This window comes from Salmo trutta, chromosome 14 (genome assembly GCF_901001165.1).
Source record: "Salmo trutta chromosome 14, fSalTru1.1, whole genome shotgun sequence".
Classification (NCBI taxonomy): Eukaryota; Metazoa; Chordata; class Actinopteri; order Salmoniformes; family Salmonidae; genus Salmo; species Salmo trutta.
Genome location: NC_042970.1, coordinates 64,555,245 through 64,578,075, shown reverse-complemented (window position 1 = coordinate 64,578,075; position 22,831 = coordinate 64,555,245). Strand labels below are relative to the sequence as shown.

General features: G+C 46.3%; 1 protein-coding gene across 2 annotated transcripts in view; it reads right to left on the bottom strand.

Annotated features, from left to right (window-relative positions):
* Positions 1–1,890: 1,890 nt before the first annotated feature.
* The window catches only part of ube2o (ubiquitin-conjugating enzyme E2O), a 50,239-nt gene continuing 29,298 nt past the window's right edge, over positions 1,891–22,831 (bottom strand). The window contains exons 4-21 of one of the 2 annotated variants that reach the window (XM_029776844.1): positions 21,428–21,525; positions 21,263–21,326; positions 20,544–20,687; positions 20,233–20,342; positions 16,679–16,829; positions 16,419–16,524; positions 15,746–16,100; positions 13,541–13,695; positions 10,506–10,618; positions 10,108–10,239; positions 9,797–9,886; positions 8,539–9,418; positions 8,175–8,311; positions 7,676–7,879; positions 6,777–6,834; positions 5,604–5,758; positions 4,399–4,976; positions 1,891–4,180 (exon numbers count right to left, since the gene is read on the bottom strand). In XM_029776844.1, the coding sequence (XP_029632704.1) occupies positions 4,108–4,180; positions 4,399–4,976; positions 5,604–5,758; positions 6,777–6,834; positions 7,676–7,879; positions 8,175–8,311; positions 8,539–9,418; positions 9,797–9,886; positions 10,108–10,239; positions 10,506–10,618; positions 13,541–13,695; positions 15,746–16,100; positions 16,419–16,524; positions 16,679–16,829; positions 20,233–20,342; positions 20,544–20,687; positions 21,263–21,326; positions 21,428–21,525 (3,603 nt within the window). In that variant the 3' untranslated portion in view covers positions 1,891–4,107. Of the gene's footprint in view, positions 4,977–5,603; positions 5,759–6,776; positions 6,835–7,675; positions 7,880–8,174; positions 8,312–8,538; positions 9,419–9,796; positions 9,887–10,107; positions 10,240–10,505; positions 10,619–13,540; positions 13,696–15,745; positions 16,101–16,418; positions 16,525–16,678; positions 16,830–20,232; positions 20,343–20,543; positions 20,688–21,262; positions 21,327–21,427; positions 21,526–22,831 lie in introns of both variants that reach the window. The other variant, XM_029776846.1, reaches the window with a different exon arrangement.

Genomic DNA, 22,831 nt, shown 5'->3' with positions numbered 1-22,831 from the left:
AGATTAGTCAACGCCCTCGTTTTCAGCTCACAGGTAAACACAAGGGTAATGGACCCACAGAATATTTCTGGCAAAAAGCAAGAGCATAATAATATATTTCAGATGGATGTAAACAACGACTGTTCAAATAAACCAGGAAGCACTATCAGAACTAGCCCACTTCCAGATCTGTTTGTGCATTCTTGGCAAAGACCACACAAACAGATTTGGGACTAGGCTATAGAAGAACCAGATGGTGTTAATCTCTGCACTTTCTTTCACAGTAATCCTTTTAACAATTGATCCTAGATCTGATTAAGCTTTAAATCAACTGCTAGTTAAAAGGAGTTAGTCAAAGCATATACAGGTCTGGGAAAAGGCTAATTTCATTCTTCGGCGCACACAATGAATGGAAACACTGACCCCTGGTGGCCATACAGAGAGAACCTCCCTGTGTTAAATAAACGCAGCAAAAAAAGAAACGTACCTTTTTCAGGACCACGTCTTTGAAAGATAATTCGCAAAAATGCAAATAACTTCAAAGATCGTCATTGTAAAGGGTTTAAACACTGTTTCCCATGCTTGTTCAATGAACCATAAACAATTAATAAACATGCACCTGTGGAACGGTCGTTAAGACACTAACAGCTTCCAGACGGTAGGCAATTAAGGTCACAGTTATGAAAGCTTAGGACACTAAAGAGGCCTTTCTACTGACTCTGAAAAACACCAAAAGAAAGATGCCCAGGGTCCCTGCTCATCTGCGTGAACGTGTCTTAGGCATGCTGCAAGGAGGCATGAGGACTGCAGATGTGGCCAGGGCAATAAATTGCAATGTCCGTATTGTGAGACGCCTAAGACAGCACTACGGGGAGACAGGACGGACAGGTGATAGTCCTCGCAGTGGCAGACCACATGTAACAACACTTGCGCAGGATCGGTACATCCGAACATCACACCTGTGGGACAGGTACAGGATGGCAACAACTGCCCGAGTTACACCAGGAACGCACAATCCCTCCATCAGTGCTCAGACTGTCCGCAATAGGCTGAGAGAGGCTGGACTGAGGGCTTCTAGGCCTGTTGTAAGGCAGGTCCTCACTAGACATCACCGGCAACAATGTCACCAATGGGCACAAACCCACCGTCGCTGGACTAGACAGGACTGGCAAAAAGTGCTCTTCACTGACGAGTCGCGGTTTTATCTCACCAGGGGCGATGGTCGGATTCGCGTTTATCGTTGAAGGAATGAGCGTTACACCGAGGCCTGTACTCTGGAGCGGGATCGATTTGGAGATGGAGGGTCCGTCATGGTCTGGGGCTGGTCTGGGGCACAACATGGTCTGGGGCACAACATCATCGGACTGAGTTTGTTGTCATTGCAGGCAATCTCAACGCTGTGCGTTACAGGGAAGACATCCTCCTCCCTCATGTGGTACCCTTCCTGCAGGCTCATCCTGACATGACCCTCCAGCATGACAATGCCACCAGCCATACTGCTCATTCTGTGCGTGATTTCCTGCAAGACAGGAATGTCAGTGTTCTGCTATGGCCAGTAAAGAGCCCGGCTCGCAATTCCATTGAGCACGTCTGGGACCTGTTGGATCGGAGGGTGAGGGCTAGAGCCATTCCCCCCAGAAATGTCCAGGAACTTGCAGGTGCCTTGGTGGAAGAGTGGGGTAACATCTCACAGCAAGAACTGGCAAATCTGGTGCAGTCCATGAGGAGATGCAATGCAGTACTTAATGCAGCTGGTGGCCACACCAGATACTGACTGTTACTTTTGACCCCCTCCCCTTTGTTCGGGGACACATTATTCCATTTCTGTTAGTCACATGTCTGTGGAACTTGTTCAGTTTATGTTCATACAAATATTTACACGTTAAGTTTGTTGAAAATAAAACACAGTTGACAGTGAGAAGACATTTCTTTTTTTGCTGAGTTTAGAACACTGACCATTTTTACCCAATTCAAGCAAGTATAAACAAACCAGCAATAATTTAAAGAAATATGAAAGTAATATCACAAAGTACAAGCATGACTATGCCAGAGGCCATGTTGTCAAAAGTGCATCATTCACCCTTTAAACTGGGAAAATTAAAGAGAACGGGACAGCACTCCGATCTTGGGGACAAACAGTGACACTTCATTGTGCTCAAGGCAAAAGGGCAAGAACAAAACCAAATCAAGTATAAGCTTATCAAAACCTTCTGCATCCACACTCAATCTCTGTCTACAAGCTTCAATCAATCTATCTCCATCACCAAACAAACAGCAGTTGAGAGTAACACTGGAATATAGTGGCTGAAGCTATGTAACTTCACCATTCAACTTGTGGGCTGTTGCCATTGTCAAAGCAGATCTGGGACCAGCTATTTTGTTATATTTATTATTCATTTTTCCTACCTACGAATGGTTAAATTAAGCACAAGTCCAGGGAAAACTGACCCCGGATCTGATGTTAGACGTCCAACCTCTGAACACTGGAATGGGGGTGAACGTAGTGGGTGTCAGGCCGGGGTAACAAGCAGATCTGTACATAGGGTCTGATAATATATTAAGAAGAACAACAATTCAAGTAAGGCAACATGTTGAGATATGACTCATTTAGTGATGGAATGGATCGCGTTTTTACTCGTGTCATGTGCACTGTTGTGGCTCCACCTCTAGTTGTAGCCTAATGAGTGAGCAGAAGAGAGGATTGTGGGATAGCTCTGGAGGACCAGCCTTTAAGTGACTCAAAGGTCAATGAAAGCTGCAAGAAAGGACAAAGGTCACTACCTTGAAGATGGAGAAGGTTAAGACAACGTAATAATTCTATGGAGAAGCGTTACAAAATAAACATTAAATTGGACCAGCGCCAGAGCGAAAATGAATGGAAGTTAATGTTAGCAGTACAGAAATGTCGGTATTATAGTGGAAAATAAACACAATCATAGTAAATTTCAGCTAACTACTCAAACACATGTTTCTGTCATTCTATTCATTTAAACATTTTTTTTTCTTCAAATTATCTACAGCCACGGGTCACGTTTTCGATGCTAATCCTGTAGAATCAGCAACTGTGCTGGTCCAATGAATGTGTTTTTCGAACGCTGTCTTACACTGTGTATTTTCAACCTAGCCTTGATCCCTTGTAGAAGAAAAAAAATATGTCAAGTTGAGTCTTAAGAGCGAAATGGGTGATATAACTAAAACCGTCTGTACAGTGTCAGAAAGTTATCAAGTCTTAGAATGGAAACGTTCTACAGTCAAAGATATTAAAGAGCTCATTTGACCTTACCTAGAGGAAACAGACAGTCCTTCATATAGTTACGTGTAACTGCACTCCTCTATTCTAGAGCCAGAGATGTACCGTAGGGCCTAGTAGTGTATATAACATCCAGAAGTGGTGATGAGTATGTAAACTTGTCACTCAAGTGTTTCTGCAACGGCATGTTTCGGTGCGAGCGATTGGCGAGGAAACCAGCAAGGACATAGCAGAGTGAAGCGGTTGTAGGTGGGCAGTTAATAACATTCAGATAGTGTGTGTGTGTGTGTCTCTAAAGCGAGAAAGAACAAGAGGAGCAGGGCAAAAAGCAAACACCCAGTAACATCTACTTTTAAAAGAAACTCAATACGTCAGCATGGTCAAAAGGTGCCCAGCCCTGCCGAGATTGTCTGTTGATTGGAGAGTGCAGGGTGGTAACGGGGCACAGGAGCAGTGCTAAGGGTGCCCGCCAGGGTCAAAGGAGCCTGGGAAACGTAGTTCAGAGAAAAACCCAGCTTAGAGAATCTGTCCGGGTTGCACTTTTGGACACTGCAGATACCAGGACGCCATGGCTACTGTCGCCATTTAGTTTTTTTAGATCCAATTGACACAGCGGAGTAACATTTTAATTTGTGGCGCCAATTCGCGAAGAATGTCTCTCTTCAGGTAATTCCACTTCCCCTTAAAGCAGCTATAGACGTTGCAAGTCAATGGCACCTTTTTTTATCAAACCAGCTTCTCTGCATCTGTCCTCGTCTCCTTCCTCCTCCGTCAGCGACCACGAGGGGGAGACGTGTGGCGCTGCCTTCCAGTCGAGGCTCTCGCTCCTTGTCTGTGTGTCCATGAGAGCTCAGAAGGTCCAATATGGGGGAGGACGCTTATGGGCCGTGGCTTAGATCTCCATAAGACACTTCCACTCCTCTCCCTTCACATCTGGCCTCTGTCTGGACACTGAAGGAAAGTGCATACACCAAGTTAGCTTTTAGTGGTCTGGGGGGGGGCAAGAGTGCACTAGATAGATGGCCGAGGGGCAGGGGCACTGGGCAGCAGCTGGGCAAGGGGGATCAGAGGGTACAGGGGCTATTTGGGAGATCATTGGGGGCACAGTGCAGCTCTTGGAGGGTGGGCTGAGGAGGTGGTGGGCGTTGGGGGAGTCACTAGTCACTTACTTGTCCTCTACGTGGTCGGGGATGGAGTTGGCGGCCAGGGCGGCCCGGTACTGCAGCAGCACGCAGCGCACACTCTTCACAAAGCCCTTGGAGAGAGGAAAGAGGGGAAAGCCAATGTCTGGGTACCCGCTCCGCTCGGGCAGGAAGCTCCGGTAGCTCTTCCTGCGCTTCTTTGGTCGCACCGCCGGCTGGCTACCGCCCCCAGAGTCCGAGGAGGCCCCTCTAACCGACCCGGAGACCACCACGCTCGCCCCGGCCACCTCACTGGCCGAGACGGCGCCGTCGCAGTCCAAGTTCCGGCTGAGCTCCTGCTGGGAGGTGGCGGTGGTGGAAAGGCTTAGGCCAGAGTCCTCCAGCTCTTCATCCCCGGTGTCCTGGTGCTTGTTGGGGGTGCTGTGGGCAATAAGATCCAAGGGGAGCGTCTCGTCTAGAGGCTCCACTGAGGGAGGCCTGTCCCGGGATGGTCTTGGAGGAGGGCCCCTCTCGGCTAGCTCGTGGAGCTCCAGCCAGGCATCCAGGCGGTGCACCAGGCGCCAGCCGCTGGAGGTGAAGTGCTGCCGGATCTCCTGCTGGAACACCTGTTTGGAAACAGACAAAATAGAGTCATTATGGCTCAATCTCACCGTGATCTGAATCTCAAAAGAGCTTCAAGAGCAAAAACAAACAAGCAATATATCATGACAGGTCAACCAATAGAGGCCAAGTCTTTCCCTCCGAAGATGGAGAGGGTCAGTTCATGGCTTGAGCGGAGGGAGCTGGTCAGAGGATGGCAGATGGTGATGAGAGGGTCTTTTAGCCACTGGACTAGTCCTCTTCCACTCGGGGTAACACCCACTAGGATGATGCCTCAGCAGCTCTGGACGTCAAAAGCTCACCACACCGAGTTCAGAATAGTAGCCAGTCGCCTCACTACCAGCCCTCTGCCTCAGCACTGCTGTATGACTCCATCTCCCATTCCTATTGAGTGTCAGGCAACTCCTCAAATTATGTTCAAAAGATTATGAACTGGCAGCCAGGTGAAACAAAAAAAGCTGTGTCCAGATGCAGTTTTCAAACAAAAACATTTTGCCAGCAAAAGAGTTAACCTGTCAGTCAATATGCATATAATAACTGTCCGTTTTTTGGGGGGGGATTTTTTGTATGTTAGTATTCACACAAATACAATCAAATCATAAAATCTACACAAATCAATTTGTATCCCCGACCTCTATGGGAGTCTGCAGCAGCTGGGTCATGGACTGCACCATCTTGATGAGGGCCATCTCGTTGTAGCAGCGGCTGTTCTCATAGCCCTCCTGCAGGCCCCGGTCACTGTCGAAACCTGCCTCATTGTAGTAGGGCTCGTTGACCAGGATCAGGCCTGGGAGAGACACACACAGCACACTCTTTAGATTCTACCAGACCCACAATGAAGCATTGAAGGCCCAGTGCAGTCCAAAAAAAAATGATTGTCGTGCATTTTATATACACAGACTATACAAATTTCCATGACAGACTGACCAGGTGAAAGCTATGATCGCTTAATGTCACTTGTTAAATCCACTTCAAATCAGTGTAGATGAAGGGGAGGAGACAGGTTAAAGAAGGAATTCTATGCCTTGACACATGGATTGTGTGTGCGTGCCATTCAGAGGGTGACTGGGCAAGACAAACGATTGAAGTGCCTTTGAACAGGGTGTGGTAGTAGGTGCCAGGCGTACCGGTAAATTAGTTAATAGACCAATAAGAGAATAACAGCTAGTTTTCCCCTCCCGACTCAGACCACTTCCAGACAGTCCTACACAAAATCTTGCTTGAGAAATTGCTCTTTGCTAAGAAGCTATTGGTTTCTTTTTGACAATTTGAATTGAACACAATCACAGTAAGGTACTTAATTGTTACCCAGAAATGATTTGATATTGAGCTAAATTGGATCATTAAGTTACAAAGGACCCAAATACCTTAGAAATAAAAGACATTCCCACATGAACCCTGTATTCTAGTGTACGGAAAGATTCAAACACTTTTGTTAACCCCAAACACCTTCATGACAATTCACATGTATTCAGCCTTATGAGGATTAACCTGTATAAGCCTATAAGCCTAGTTTGCGATAGCAACAAATCCTATAATTGTCTCCAACATCCTGAGGTGAACATTGCTGATGGTAAGTTGAGGCAGTTTAACCACAACAGTCTTGTCAGAGGGTGATGGTGTGTGACACTCACCGCAGCCGGAGCCGACATGTTAATGAACGGCATGAATAAAACATACACTTCTGCTGCAGGGAAGACAACGGGGGTGTCCCTACAGGACCCAAACCTGACCTGGTGAAGGACCAAATCAAATCTGTGTGCGTGACTGTAAGAGTAGGTCTAGTGAGGTCAGTTTAGACTCGCCTTGGATGGAGATGAGCACTTGCAGCAGGCTAGACTTGCTGGTCCACCTCTCTGTACCCTGAGGATTGATGAACAGGGAAGACTGTGTGAGGCACATTTTATACAAACAGATTATAATGTTCAAAATAATATTTTTTTTTAAGTCAAAAAAGGGACAGTAATGGGTGGTCTAAGAACAGTCAAAGGGAAGGTAAGGGGTGGTCTAAGAACAGTCAAAGGGAAGGTAAGGGGTGGTCTAAGAACAGTCAAAGGGAAGGTAAGGGGTGGTCTAAGAACAGTCAAAGGGAAGGTAAGGGGTGGTCTAAGAACAGTCAAAGGGAAGGTAAGGGGTGGTCTAAGAACAGTCAAAGGGAAGGTAAGGGGTGGTCTAAGAACAGTCAAAGGGGAGGTAAGGGGTGGTCTAAGAACAGTCAAAGGGAAGGTAAGGGGTGGTCTAAGAACAGTCAAAGGGAAGGTAAGGGGTGGTCTAAGAACAGTCAAAGGGAAGGTAAGGGGTGGTCTAAGAACAGTCAAAGGGAAGGTAAGGGGTGGTCTAAGAACAGTCAAAGGGAAGGTAAGGGGTGGTCTAAGAACAGTCAAAGGGAAGGTAAGGGGTGGTCTAAGAACAGTCAAAGGGAAGGTAAGGGGTGGTCTAAGAACAGTCAAAGGGAAGGTAAGGGGTGGTCTAAGAACAGTCAAAGGGAAGGTAAGGGGTGGTCTAAGAACAGTCAAAGGGAAGGTAATGGGTGGTCTAAGTATTTGCCCTAGATACTGTAATTTGTGTGTATGTATTGGTATTGTCCTTGTCTATTAATGTTCTGTATTATGTCATGTTTCATGTGGGCCGCAGGAATCCTAATAAAATAGCCTAAATACCAAGTATCACACTTTTTTAGGGAGGGATAAAGGTCTACTTTCACCTTGCCGATCCAGGTGCCCAGCAGGCTGACGCAGACCTTGCCGTTGTCGTAGAGGTTGGGGTTGAGGCGCCCGCTGCACTGTGACAGGTAGCGGAAGAGGGGCGGCACCGACGGGTAAATGTTTGGCAGCTGGATGTCGAAGAGAAACAGGCCGTCCTCGTAAGGGGTGCGCGTGGGCCCCTTGATCAGGGCTGAGAACAGGTCCTATGAAGAGAGGGGGACAGGGTGAAGAAAAAGAGGAGGCATGGAGAGCCACTTAAACGTCAACGAGAGTAGCACATGTTCACTATCATCATCAGAATTATCACTTATCTTCAAAAATAACAGCACGAAGAGGTTTTTAACTCAAGTGTTTAATGAGTGCAGAGAAACTGGCAGCTCAAAACCGGCGTCACTTTAGCCACTGAAGAGTGGTCTGATGCAATTTAATACTTGGCTGTGATCGACTACATTCGGATCACTTCCAAACGGCTCTCTTCGCAGGTGTCGGTGAGCGTACCATGCGGTCCTCGAAGGTTTTGACCATGATGCCGTCGGGCAGCGAGGTGGCCAGCAGAGCCATCTCCTTCCTCACGGTGCTGAAAAACTTCTTGGCCTCGGCTGGCTGGAACTCCATCTTCTTAAAGGTGTGGGTGTCTGGCAGGAGGCAGATAAATGTTTTGGTATTCCAACAAGGCATTTAGTGAGTATTTGGAAAAGGTCATCTGAAGTAATGGACCAGTGCATTGAAATGTTCGAACAGGGCATTTTTGGGGATATTTAAGTCATGGGGTGTATTCTTCTCCCAGTACTACTAGTTTAGTGGATGTCTCAGTAACAAACTCAAACAATGACAAGCTAAAAGCGCAGTGTTGCGTCCTCACCTGGTGACCACTCCAGCACAGAGAACACCTCTCCCTTGGCACTGGTGAAGGTGACGCCAGGCTTGCCACCACTCTGTTGGCACAGGACAGGCGTATCGCTGGGCCACTCTGGTGCCGCTCCTGGGGTCTTCGCCACCTCCTCCTGGGGCCTTTCTTCACCCCCTCTTTCTCCTCCTTCCGTACTCCCACCTCCTCCTGCCCCGCCTCCTCCGGCCTCCACCACTGCCTCCATCCGCTCCTCCTCCACGATGGCCACATTGTCCAGGGTCTTTCTCAGGTTCTCCTGAAGCTTCTTGATGTCATCCAGGAAGCGCTTCTCCTTGGTGGGCTTCTCGGGTGTGATGGCAGTGGCGGCGTTGGTGTTAGTCCCGTTGGCGGAGGGCGCGGCACCGGACGTGGGCGAGGTAGGCGAGCCGCCTGTCCATAGCTGCTCCACGGTCATGTTCTTCAGGCTCTCCAGGATCTTCAGGGCCTCCTTCAGCTCGCGGAAGCCCCGCGGCGTGCCCTCTTTCCCGGGGAGCTTCTCTGCAGCATCACCACCTCCTGCTCCAGGGGTGGTTCCTCCAGCACCAGCGCCTGGGCTGGCTATAGCCCCAGCTCCCTCCAGGTCCTCTGTGGCGTTAGGGGGCTTGGTGGCGGTGGTGGCCCCTGCTTTGCCGCCCTCCTCAGGAGGGATGATGAAGGGGCTGGGGCCGGTGGGGGCCGGGGTGGCGGTGTCCTCGTTGGCGGGGTGCTGGTCGTCCTCGTTGGTAGTCAGGCCGTTATCAGTCTCCCAGCTGTCGCTCTCGTCCTCCCACTCCTCCGTGGACAGGCCACTGCTGCTCTCCTCCACAGAGTCATAGTCAGTCTCCTCGATCTCAGATTCCACGTTGTACAGGTGCTAGATGGAAGGGGGTTAGAGAACAAACTAAATCAGCGCCGCGTTTATAAGCACTCATTAATAATTACTAACTTTCATTAAGTGCTTTTTGTGTCAATATCAAATGTCATTATAGAATAATACATTTTTAAAAGGGCAGCAAGCAAGTCATACAGCAGCATGCCATCTGCAACACAAATTCAGATTACACACAATTAGCATGAACAGAAACCTGAGCAAGAAGGTACAGTAGTAGCACACATCATTGGCATAGTGAACACAAGCCAACAAAAACTTAACAGAAACCAACAGAGCCACCGATTAGTGACCACTACAACCTCGCATGCGGACAGAAAAGTTCCGCATGTGGGACAGAAAGACTACAATTACCATGAGTACCTGTGGCAGGACGATGGTCATGGAGTTGTCAGCCCACACCACCTCCACCTTGCTGCTCACGTCCACTCTGAAGACCTGACCTACTGACGTCTGGGCAGAAGATAAAAGACCGGTATGTGAAAATACTCTTTCTACACTATAGTACTGTACTGGATGATATTTCCTTTCAGAGCACGCTTTTAGCAACTATGGTGGATGTGTAACCAGGCCAAAGCACCTGTACAACGTGGACTGGAAAATAACACAACAAGAGCCACGGGGAAAACTACTAACATGTCAAGTGACAAAACGAATGACATTTTCGAACTTACATCGTTCTCACACTCTGTATTCCGCTCGTTCTCAGAGTTCCCTATCCTGATGACGATATCAGTGGTACGGAAGTGGAAGTCTGGGTGGTCGGCGATGTCGTACACACTAACATCCTCCTCTTCTCCTATGACCTAAACAAACAAAACCGTCACCCATTAGACTGATATCATTCAGCTCAAATGACACTACAAGCCACCCTATATAGTGCACTATTTTTGACCAGAGCAATAGGACCATGGGGCTATTGCTTTGGCCCAGGTAGTGCACTACATGTGGAATAGGTTAACGTGGAATAGAGTCATTTCAGACTGGCCCAAATTCAATTTCTATAGAGCTATGGAATATTTAAAAAAGGTTGTTGTTCCCCCGGGTGACCCACAATGCCCAGCAGACTGACCTCCACGTTGTCGCTGGAGGCGTTGAGTTTGATCCACTTCACGGCACACGTCCTGCCCTTGTGGTCGCCCGACTGGATGACCCCGTACACGCCTGGGTCCGTAGGGGCTTGGGCTGTGTGACCACACACACACACACACAGAGAGAGCTGAAGTTACTTTCTGACCTGAGGCACAAAATGTATCACCAAGGACACCATGTATGAAAGTCAACCTGATAAATGGCTCCCTCGTTTATTTCCTCCACAGTTACAGAACCAAAATAAACTCTATATTTAAACCATGTTAAATATAGACGATAGAGTAAACATCGTGGTACAGTCAAACAATGGCCTAAATATGAGCTGATCTAATAGCTGATTTACATTACAGGGCTGACCTGAGCCGTACTGTTCTGGCTCTGATATTTTAGTTTCTAGTCCAGCAATTATAGTCAGCGTTTCCCCTATATTCATGTTTGGAAATAGTCATTTTTTGCCCTGCGTAAACGTAAATGACTAAAACCACATACAAAGTATGTAGAAAGGATACTGGTGCTATATACAGTATACATACTTCTCAATATTTTATTATGTTACAGCCTTATTCTAAAATATTTTTTCCCCCCTCATCGGTCTACACACAATACACCATAATGACAAAGGAAAAACATGTTGAGAAATGTTAGCAAAAATGTTTTTAATAATTATGAAATTATAACATTTAGATAAGTATTCAGACCCTTTTTCCTCAGTACTTTGTTTAAGCACCTTTGGCAGCGATTAAGGCTTCGAGTCTTCTTGGGTATGACGCTACAAGCGTGGCAAACCTGTATTTGAAGAATTTCTCCCATTCTTCTCCGCAGATCCTCTCAAGCTCTGTCAGGTTGGATGGGGAGTGCCACCTCACAGCTATGTTCAGGTCTCTATAGAGATGTTAGATCGGGTTCAAGTCCGGGCTCTGGCTGGGCCACTCAAGGACATTCAGAGACTTGTCCCGAAGCCACTCCTGCGTTGTCTTGGCTGTGGGCTTAGGGTCGTTGTCTTGTTGGAAGGTGAACCTTCACCCCAGTCTGAGGTCCTGAGCGCTCTGGAGCAGGTTTTCATCAAGGCTCTCTCTGTACTCCGTTCATCTTTCCCTCAATCCTGACTAGTCTCCCAGTTCCTGCCGCTGAAAAACATTCCCACAACATGATGCTGCCACCACCATGCTTCACCGTAGGGATGGTGCCAGGTTTCCTACAGATGTGATGCTTGGCATTCAGGCCAAAGAGTTCAATCTTGGTTTCATCAGACCAGAGAATCTTGTTTCTCATGGTCAAAGTCCTTTAGGTGCCTTTTGGCAAACTCCAAGTGGGCTTTCTTGCCTTTTACTGAGGAGTGGCTTCTGTCTGGCCACTCTACCACAAAGGCCTGACTGGTGGTGTGCAGAGATGGTTGTCCTTCTGGAAGGTTCTATCTCCACAGAGGAACTCTGGAGCTCTGTCAGAGTGACCATCGTGTTCTTGGTCAACTCCCTGACCAAAGCACTTCTCCCCCGATTGCTCAGTTTGGCCGGGAGGCCAGCTCTAGGAAGAGTCTTGGTGGATCCAAACTTATTCCATTTAAGGATGATGGAGGCCAATGTGTTCTTGGAGACCTTCAATGCTGCAGACATTTTTTGGTACCCTTCCACAGATCTGTGCCTTGACAATCCTGTCTCTGAGCTATACGGACAATTCGATCGACCTCACGGCTTGGTTTCTGCTCTGACATGCACCGTCAACTGTGGGACCTTATATAGACAGGTGTGTGCCTTTCCAAATCATATCCAATCAATTGAATTTCCCACAGGTGGGCTCCAAGTTGTAGAAACATCAAGGATGATCGATAGAAAAAGGATGCACCTGAGTCTCAGGGCAAAGCGTCTGAATACTTATGTAAATAAGGTATCATTGATGAGGTATCAACATTCATTGACTACAGCTCAGCGTTCAACAGCATAGTACCCTCAAAGCTCATCACTAAGCTACGGGCCCCGGGACTAAACACCTCCCTCTGCAACTGGATCCTGGACTTCCTGACGGGCCGCCCCCAGGTGCTGAGGGTAGGTAGTGGAGCAGGTTGAGAGCTTCAAGTTCCTTGGAGTCCACATCAACAACAAAACTAGAATGGTCCAAACACACCAAGACAGTCGTGAAGACGGCACGATAAAGCCTATTCCCCCTCAGGAAACAAAGATTTGGCATGGGTCCTCAGATCCTCAAAAAGTTCTACAGCTGCAACATCGAGAGCATCCTGACTGGTTGCATCACTGCCTGGTACGACAACTGCTCGGCCTCCGACCGCAAGGCACTACAGAGGGTAGTGCGTACAGCCCAGTACATCACTGGGGCTAAGCTGCCTGCCATCCATGACCTGTACACCAGGCAGTGTCAGAGGAAGGCCCTAAAAATTGTCAAAGACCCTAGCCACAGACTGTTTTCTCTACTACCGTATGGCAAGCGGTACCGGAGCGCCAAGTCTAGGACCAAAAGGCTTCTCAACAGCTTTTACCCCCAAGCCATAAGACTCCTGAACAGGTAATCAAATGGCTACCCAGACTATTTGCATTGTGTGCCCCCCCCCCAACCCCTCTTTTACGTTACTGCTACTCTGTTTATCATATATGCATAGTCACTTTAACCATACCTACATGTACATACTACCTCAATTAGCCTGACTAACTGGTGTCTGTATATAGCCTCGCTACTGTTATTTTTCACTATTGTTTTTATTTGTTCACCTAATACCTTTTTTTTTTACTTAAAAATTGCACTATTGGTTAGAGCCTGTAAGTAAGCATTTCACTGTAAGGTCTACACCCGTTGTATTCTGCGCACTTGACAAATAACCTTTGATTTGATTTCTGCTTATTTTAAATACATTAAAAACCTGTTTTTGCTTTGTCATTATGGGGTAGTGTGTGTAGATTGATGAGGGAATTGTTTTAAACTATTTTAGAATAATGCTATAACGTAACAAAATGTGGAAAAAGTCAAGGGGTCTGAATACGAGTGGGAAGTGCGCTAGCTACTTACGTCGTTTGTCGACAACAAAGTCTCCGGGGCAGAACTCGTGGTTGTCCAGGTGCTGGATGGGGATGAGGTCATTGGAGCGGATGAGGGTCTCCATACGGCCATCTTTCCAGAGGACGTCGGCCGAGGTCTTGGTGGACACAACCTCTACCGCCACCCTGACGGTTAAAAAACAGGGAGATATTACAACTAGTGACTAACTAATACTGGAATTTGTGTCTTCACTGACAAGGCCTAACAATTTCACTAAGTTGTTTTGGTTAAGAGTGGAAAATGCCTATAGGTTACACAACGGAAAGTTAAACTGCAGTGTGCAGCAGTGTGAATCAAAGATATCGCGCGGTGCAGAATCTAATCTCCTCCGCCTTGCATCCTCCGGCACTGTCTCCCTCCAGTCATAATATCCATCTCATGACTTGTCTTTTCTTTAAATCACTCTCTCCTCTAACTCAATTCAATCCCCCACTGGAATTCAGCCACTTTCCCCTTGCTCTGCCTCTTAACTTCAGTCACTACCTCTCCCTTGCCGTTGTATTCCCCCCCATCAGTCTTCCTCTCGCTCTCTCCCCCTGCAACTCAATCTCATCCCCCCCTCCCCCCTCCCTCTTGATCTCCCTGGCTCTTTTACCCTCTCCATCATCCTTTCCCTGTCTGTTTCTTTCAATCAGAGGACCTGGATGTTATCTGGGCACACCTAAGCACATGCTACATGATTTATCAGCTGCCAGCTATATTTAACCATCAGATCTGATCTACAGGGAACCTTAAAAGGGGGGAAATGACAGCCTTGGGCAGCGTCTGAAATGGCATCCTATTGCCTATGTAATGCACTACTTTTAACCAAGGCTCTGGTCAAAAGTAGTGCACTATATAGGAAATATTGGATATGCAGCCTTGGAAAACCTGCCGCTTTTGAATGGCGCCTGGTAGAAATTGAAGTACTTGAATTCTGCAATGTCTTGAGAAAAGGTTACATCGACCCAAACGTCACCCTATTTGGAAACGCCAACCTATTTGGAAACGTCACCCTATTTGGAAACGCCAAACTAATGGTGCATAGCTAATTGTTGGTACCGCTGTGCTTTTAATAACAAAGGAACTTAACTATTGGGTTTTTAGTCAGAGTACCACAAGGAGAGCGAGTGCGGTAGTGAGCGTATTCATTTTCACAACGCACCAATACTACTAGATTTATGCTAGTATAACCTGTGGATTGTTATTGGTACTAATATTGAATTGGTACTATATTCAGATTGATACTAGTACTGGATTGGCACTAGATTAGTACTAGGCCTAGTAGTACCATATCGGCCATAGAGTGGTACTAGTACTGGATTGGTGCTAGGTTCAAGATTTGAAGACAAGGCCAGGTCACACGGTCACTGGCAGCATCCACACAGCGTAATAACACCCAGGGTCATTAATGTACATCTGCTCTGGGACATCAGCCTGAAATCCATCCCCGTAGTTAGTAACAAGCCATCAGAAGGTTCGTAAGGAGAGGACATTTTCTAGGAGACAAGATGTTGGATCGATGAACACTGGTCCGTTTGGCTGAGGAGTGGGTGTAAGGTGACCCGCTCTGTGTGTATACGTCCCAAATAGAATTGGCACCCCATTCCCTTTTTGACAAAAGTAGTGCACTACTATAGGGAATAGGGTGCCATTTCGGATGCAGCCTCTGTCTCTGGCCTTAGACGGAGGATAATGATGTGATTGTCTATCTGTACAAGGCTGGGAGGCATGAGAAGCTGGGAGAGGCACAATGTGTCCTTGAGAAAGGCACTTCACCCTTATTTTCTCCAGGGGCGCCGTACTCATATGCATGTGACAAACAATAAATAAGTGACACTAGGTTCAAGGATGCAGCATTTTTGCCAGCAGGTAGCTGAATTCTGGCCAGTAAGCTATTGATCATCCTTAACACGTGCCAAGGAGAGAAGGAGATGGCCAGGGAAGAGACATCTCCTGAATGGAGAGAGAAAAATGGAGGGAGGGTGCAAGAGAGGGAGGAATAGCTGAAGTTCTGAAAGGGAGGGCGTGAGGGAGAGAAGGCAGAAAGAAAGAGGGGAGAGGACTGAAGTGTGGCCTAGGCTCTGACCTTGCCTGCTACATTTGTAGTCATTTGTATACATTTGTAGTCCGCTACATTTGTAGGTCACATGGCATACTATGAATACAAATTGTTTCGATTGACAACTGGCTCACCTGTCGCCGGGCTTGAACTCGCGGGAGAACTTGGTCCTTTTTTTCTTGTGCTTCCTCTTCAGGTTGCGGATGGACAGCGGGATGCTCTTCTTCCTGTTCAAGCCCCCCAGACCGCCGCTCTGCGACGACGCAGTGCTGCTCGCCGACGACGTCAGCGACAACGTGTCGTCCGTGTCCTCCGCCCCCGCCTCGTCGTCTGCGTCCTGCTCCGCGGGCTCGGGCCATGGGTCAGAGGGGGGAGGGCACAGGGGCGACGGCTGGAGGGTGTGGTTGGGGCCGTTGTTGGGGTGATGAGGGCGAGGGAGGGCGGTGTGGTCGGTGGAGTCTGGGTGGGTGTTGTCAGGCTTGAGGTCACCTGGGTGTGGGGAGGGGGACGAAACGGTTGATTGTCGTTGAGTTGGTTTTACATGTAAAATTGACTAGTGGTACAGTATATGCAGTGACTTGGGACTGACCTAAGCATGAAGAATAGATTTTAATTGTGGGGCGAACTACCCTGCACAAGGTGTGCTGTTATCAGATGGGCACTCGGGAGTAGACTGTATTGAGACAGAAATTATTCTAAAATAAAACAATTGAGCTCGTCATCTGTTTTAAGTGAGGATATCTGCCAAAAAATGACAAGGAAAAATGTCTGATGACCAACATAGATATAAATAAAAGCAGGATGTACCATCAAGGCTGTCCGTGTTGTCGGTAGAATGCTGGTTGGCACCTTGCGTGTCTGCATTTTCACTGGTCTTCTTCCCCAACAACTCCTTCTTGAACATTCTTTTCAACTGCAGGAAGGACATTGTCATAGGACACTGATATAATACGAAACACGGCGAAAATATACAGTTGTTAGTGCATGCATTGAGGGAAGAAAATTGGATACATGGAGTATCTGTGCAAACAGAGGCAACATTGTGATCAATTGTTTCACACACACACCTTCCTGGCTACGGGGTCCTCTGGGAGTCCGGGGGCCCCGTCGGGCCACTCACAGGTGATGTGTGTGGTGTCTCCCTTGGCTGGGAACACGTACAGGGCCCTCTCCCCCAGCTGCCTCTGGGTGTGGTCATAGTAGCCCAGACGCTTCACTCTGGATCAGAACAAACACATGTAGGGGGAGCATGTTATTAGAAGGATTATAGATGTAAAATAATGGGTGTGTGTTAGGGATGAGCAGCTCTCCATCTAGATACATGGGCTCTGATACGATGCACTAACATTTGTTGCATGAACACATTCATTTTCGATTCTAAATTAAAATTGTATACTGAGCTGGATCCTTCAAAGCTGACTTCTTGTAGCCGAATGGCCCTTTGTGTGTGTGTGTGTGTGTGTGTGTGTGTGTGTGTGTGTGTGTGTGTGTGTGTGTGTGTGTGTGTGTGTGTGTGTGTAGGCACTTGAGCCACTAGCAGATTCCCCATCACCCACTGATCATTTCGGCAGATTTGAATTTTTGCTAGTAATATGTCAATATTTATCTGCAGAAATGACCAATCAACCCTTGAAGTATCAAAAAAATATGATGAAAAAATATTTTGGACCATTCAAACGTGTTGAATAACAGATTCACAACATGGAACAACAGATAGTCCCCAAAACAGGTTTGTTCTGAAGTGTCTGTCCTACATCTGAGATAAGAAAGATGAGGTAACATTTGTTATTTTTTGTACATGTATTTAACCCCTTATTTTTGGCACAACAGTCTACGCCCCATCTAAGCCAAAAAAATTACAAATTGTATTTGGCCTTACTACTATTAGACCATACAAACACATTTTTGTCACTAAACATTCTCCATATATAATTTCATACATTTATTTCAAACCTGGGGACCTTAAGACTTGTGAGGCCTCTGGGCGTCTTAGAGAAAAACAACCGACAAAACAACCGAAAGCAGAGTCTCAGCTTTCCACAGAGGGGTCATATTAGTATGGAGCCCAAACCGTTAGGACACAACCGATAGAACTCGACAGATGGGCTGAACTGACAACACGTGTCCCAAGACGCTTGTGGGAGTCGTCGAGCAAACCGTTCGGACACTACAGATGATTTTGTGAGAACACCGATTTTCGGATGTCTCAGGGTTTGACAAACACCGCTCTAACTCTCAACGTTCACCGCAGATGCGGAAGTGCGACATAGGTACAGTTGAAGTCAGAAGTTTAAATACACTTAGGTTGGAGTCATTAAAACTTGTTTTTCAACCACTCCACAAATTTCTTGTTAACAAACTATAGTTTTGGCAAGTCGGTTAGGACATCTACTTTGTGCATGACACGTAATTTTTCCAACAATTGTTTACAGACAGATTATTTCACTTATAATTCACTGTTCACAATTTCAGTGGGTCAGACGTTTATATACACTAAGTAGACTGTGCCTTTAAACAGCTTGGAAAATTCCAGAAAATGATGTCATGGCTTTAGAAGCTTCTGATAGGCTAATTGACATCATTTGAGTCAAATGGAGGTGTACCTGCGGATGTACTTCAAGGCCTTCAAACTCAGTGCCTCTTTGCTTGACATCATGGGAAAATCAGAAGAAATCAGCCAAGACCTCAGAAAAAGATGTGTAGACCTCCACAAGTCTGGTTCATCCTTGGGAGGAATTTCCAAACGCCTGAAGGTTCCACGTTCATCTTTACAAACAATAGTACGCAAGTATAAACACCATGGACCCATGCAGCCGTCATACCGCTCAGGAAGGAGACGCGTTCTGTCTCCTAGAGATGAACGTACTGTGGTGCAAAAAGGGCAAATCAATCCCAGAACAACAGCAAAGGACCTTGTGAAGATGCTGGAGGAAACAGGTACAAAAGTATCTATATCCACAGTAAAACGAGTCCTATATCGACATAACCTGAAAGGCCGCTCAGCAAGGAAGAAGCCACTGCTCCAAAACTGCCATAAAAAAACAGACTACAGTTTGCAACTGCACATGGGGACAAAGATCGTACTTTTTGGAGAAATGTCCTCTGGTCTGATCAAACAAAAATAGAACTGTTTGGCCATAATTACCATCGTTATGTTTGGAGGAAAAAGGGGGAGGCTTGCAAGCCAAAGAACACCATCCCAACCGTGAAGCACAGGGGTGGCAGCATCATGTTGTGGGGGTGCCTTGCTGCAGGAGGGACTGGTGCACTTCACAAAATAGGTGGCATCACGAGGAAAGAAAATTATGTGGATATATTGAAGCAACATCTCAAGACATCAGTCAGGAAGTTAAAGCTTGGTCGCAAATGGGTCTTCCAAATGGACAATGACCCCAAGCATACTTCCAAAGTTGTGGCAAAATGGCTTAAGGACAACAAAGTCAAGGTATTGGAGTGGCCATCACAAAGCCCTGACCTCGATCCTATAGAAAATTTGTGGGCAGAACTGAAAAAGCATGTGCGAGCAAGGAGACCTACAAACCTGACTCAGTTACACCAGCTCTGTCAGGAGGAATGGGCCAAAATTCACCCAATTTATTGTGGGAAGCTCGTGGAAGGCTACCCGAAACGTTTGACTCAAGTTAAACAATTTAAAGGCAATGCTACCAAATACTAATTGAGTGTATGTAAACTCCTGACCCACTGGGAATGTGATGAAAGAAATAAAAGCTGAAATAAATAATTCTCTCTACTATTATTCTGACATTTCACATTCTTAAAATAAAGTGCTGATCCTAACTGACCTAAGACAGGGAATTTGTACTAGGATTAAATGTCAGGAATTGTGAAAAACTGAGTTTAAATGTATTTGGCGAAGGTGTATGTAAACTTCCCACTTCAACTGTAGCTGCAGTGGATTGAGTCGCATCCAATGCATCCAACTCCAGATTAAATTGACAGACTTTTAAATGGAGATACTTTCATTATGCTAATTCAATTTTCCTCAGGGGCGTCGGACATTGACTTTAAGGGGGTTAATATAGAACAGCTTTGGATTTCACCCGTCTCAAATGCTAATGGTTCTGACCGTTTGAAACTTTGAGGAGAACTGCTCTTTCTCCAGCTACGACCATAGGCTTTACAGTGCAGCTTAAAAAAACGACTGCGGTCCTTTTTATAAAGTGACAACTTCACCATGTTCATGTAAGCATCCAATTAAGACATGCAGGTGTGAGTGAGAGATGTGATTATGAGGTGTGTATATAATGTGTGTGGACCAGATCACTAGAAATAGACTGTCCATACACTGCATATCTATGATGGAGAAATGCAGCCTCTATGTTCCCCAGTGTGGATGGCTGGGTGAGTCAATGAATGCAGGGCTCTAGTGCGACCATGTTACTCACATACGCGCCAAAAAAATATTTTGCTGTGCGAGCTGTAATTTTAATTTTGGAGTACCAGTGTGCCTAGAAAAATGAAGGATTCAAATATTTTTCATTATGCTCCTAAATTTCTTTGTGTGCGCCTACATTTTTCAACTTAGGCGCTCACGGGCTCTTTGTAAAAAAAAAAAAAAAAGGTCAGCGTAGAGCCTTGTAACAGACAGACAGTATAGTACCTGCAGAGGTTCTCCTGTGAGATGGTGGACGGAGGGGGGTAGACGCTGTCCGTGCCCTTGGGGGAGTAACTCTTGGTGATCCACGTGACCTTCAGCTCCGCCACCTGGACCTATTGGGGGGGGGGGGGGGGGGGGGTCACATGACACAGAGATAACCATTTAGAGCAGTGACATCACACGTGCTGAAGTAGAAAAGCCTATTATTAGGTGGTAAGGTGATGTGGTCAGTAAAAACCAGGAAAAACTCAGAGCCCAAGTTGTTACCTGTGAATAATGCACGACTATAAACACGTAAATTGCCATCATCATACCTCTTCGACCACCACCCTGAACTTGATCTTCTTGCGGAGTACGGGCTTGACCCCGGAGAGCCACTGGACATTGGAGAAGACTTTGGCCGGCCCGATCAGCACCTGGCCTGGGTAGAAACCGTAGGCCTCTTCGAAGAACAGACCCTACCAACCAGGAAGGAGATACATATTACTAACACAGAGGCAGTTTCCCTAACCCAGTCCATGGAGAATCTAAAAAGATCTGGAAGATATCCTGCTGCTCATTGGTCATGTCAACAAATGACAGGAGAACATAGCTAGTACTTAACAACCTTCAGTGGGTTTTTTTTGTGTTTTTTTTTAATAGTCGACTACGTAGAAACGGTTGTATTGTTTCTGAAATAACAGCCAAAGTGAAGGGGAGTAATACCTAGGCACTCCCAGTCAAAGCACAACAGTTTCCGATTAATATTGGACCCACGCAACCTGCTGCCTTAAACAAGATTAGGGTCGATTCCATTTAAACTCAATTATCTAAAATCGGTTTCCTAAATTGACCCAGCTCAAATGGAATTGACCCCGAGCCCTGTTACAAAGTATAACACATCTACCTCTGGTCAATAAGGAGGATCTAGGAAGCGCAAGGCTGTGAGTAAGTTCATTTCATATTGCTTCCACCCAGCCGGCCTTATCCGGTCAGTGAAGTGCAGTGGACGAGGGCAGACGGCTACGTTTTCACACAAAAACATTTCACCTACCGAGTCACTGACGTGTGGACAGACGTCGTACAGCTTGGCGCCGTCCTCCACATTCATGGAACACCTGCAGGAGTAGAGGGAGAAGTTGAGCTAAGCTTGAAGCAGACATATAGATGTAAATTAAACAGTTTTGAAATTACACTCATACTGGGACAGATTCTGTACCTGGCTCCATTGGACAGCTTGAGGATGATGTGGTTGGTCAGGTTGTACACCTTCCCCAGCCAGAAGTCGTAGGCTATGTAGTCCCCATACATGAAAGACTAGCAGGGAACACACATGAAACAAATGATTGTAACAGAGACATTGACGTGGTACATTTCCAGTACCAGTCAAAAGTTTGGACACACCTACTCATTCGAGGGTTTTTGTTTTTACTATATTGTAGAATAATAGTGAAGACCTCAAAACTATTAAGTAACACATATGGAATCATATACTAACCGAAAAAAAAGTGTTACACATATGAAAATATATTTTATATTTGAGATTCTTCAAAGTAGCCACCCTTTGCCTTGATGACAGCTTTGCACACTCTTGGCATTCTCTCAACCAGCTTCATGAGGTAGTCACCTGGAATGCATTTCAATTAACAGGTGTGCCTTGTTAAAAGTTAATTTGTGGAATTTCTCTCCTTCTTAATGCGTTTGAGCCAATCAGTTGTGTTGTGACAAGATAGGGGTGGTATACAGAAGATAGCCTATTTGGTAAAATACCAAGTACATATTGCCTAGTTAAATAAAGATTAAATCAAAAATAAAATATTTAGGCAAGAACAGCTCAAATAAGCAAAGGGAAACGACCGTCTATCATTACTTAAAGACATGAAGGTCAGTCAATCTGGGAAAAAAAGTGCAGTCACAAAAACCATCAAGCGCTATGATGAAACTGGCTCTCATGAGGACTGCCACAGGAAAGGAAGACCCAGAGTTACCTCTGCTGCAGAGGATAAGTTCATTAGAGTTACCAACCTCAGAAATTGCAGCCCAAATAAATCCTTGAGAGTTCAAGTAACAGACACATCTCAACATCAACTGTTCAGAGGAGACTGCGTGAATCAGGCCTTCATGGTCAAATTGCTGCAAAGAAACCAATACTAAAGGACAACAATAAGAAGAAGAGACTTCCTTGGGCCAAGAAACACGAGAAATGGACATTAGACCAGTAGAAATCTGTCCTTTGGTCTAATGAGACCAAATTTGAGATTTTTGGTTCCAACCGCCGTGTCTTTGTGAGACGCAGAGTAGGTGAACAGATGATCTCGGCATGTGTGGTTCCCACCGTTAAGCATGGAGGAGGTGGTGTGATGGTGCTTTGCTGGTGACACTGTCAGGGATTTATTTAGAATTCAAGGCACACTTAACCAACATGGCTACCACACCATCCCATCTGGTTTGCGCTTAGTGGGACAATCACTTGTTTTTCAACAGGACAAATGACCCAACACACCTCCAAGCCATATAAGGGCTATTTGACCAAGAAGGAGAGTGATGGAGTGCTGCATCAGATGACTTGGCCTCCACAATCCCCTGACCTCAACCAAATTGAGATGGTTTGGGATGAGTCGAA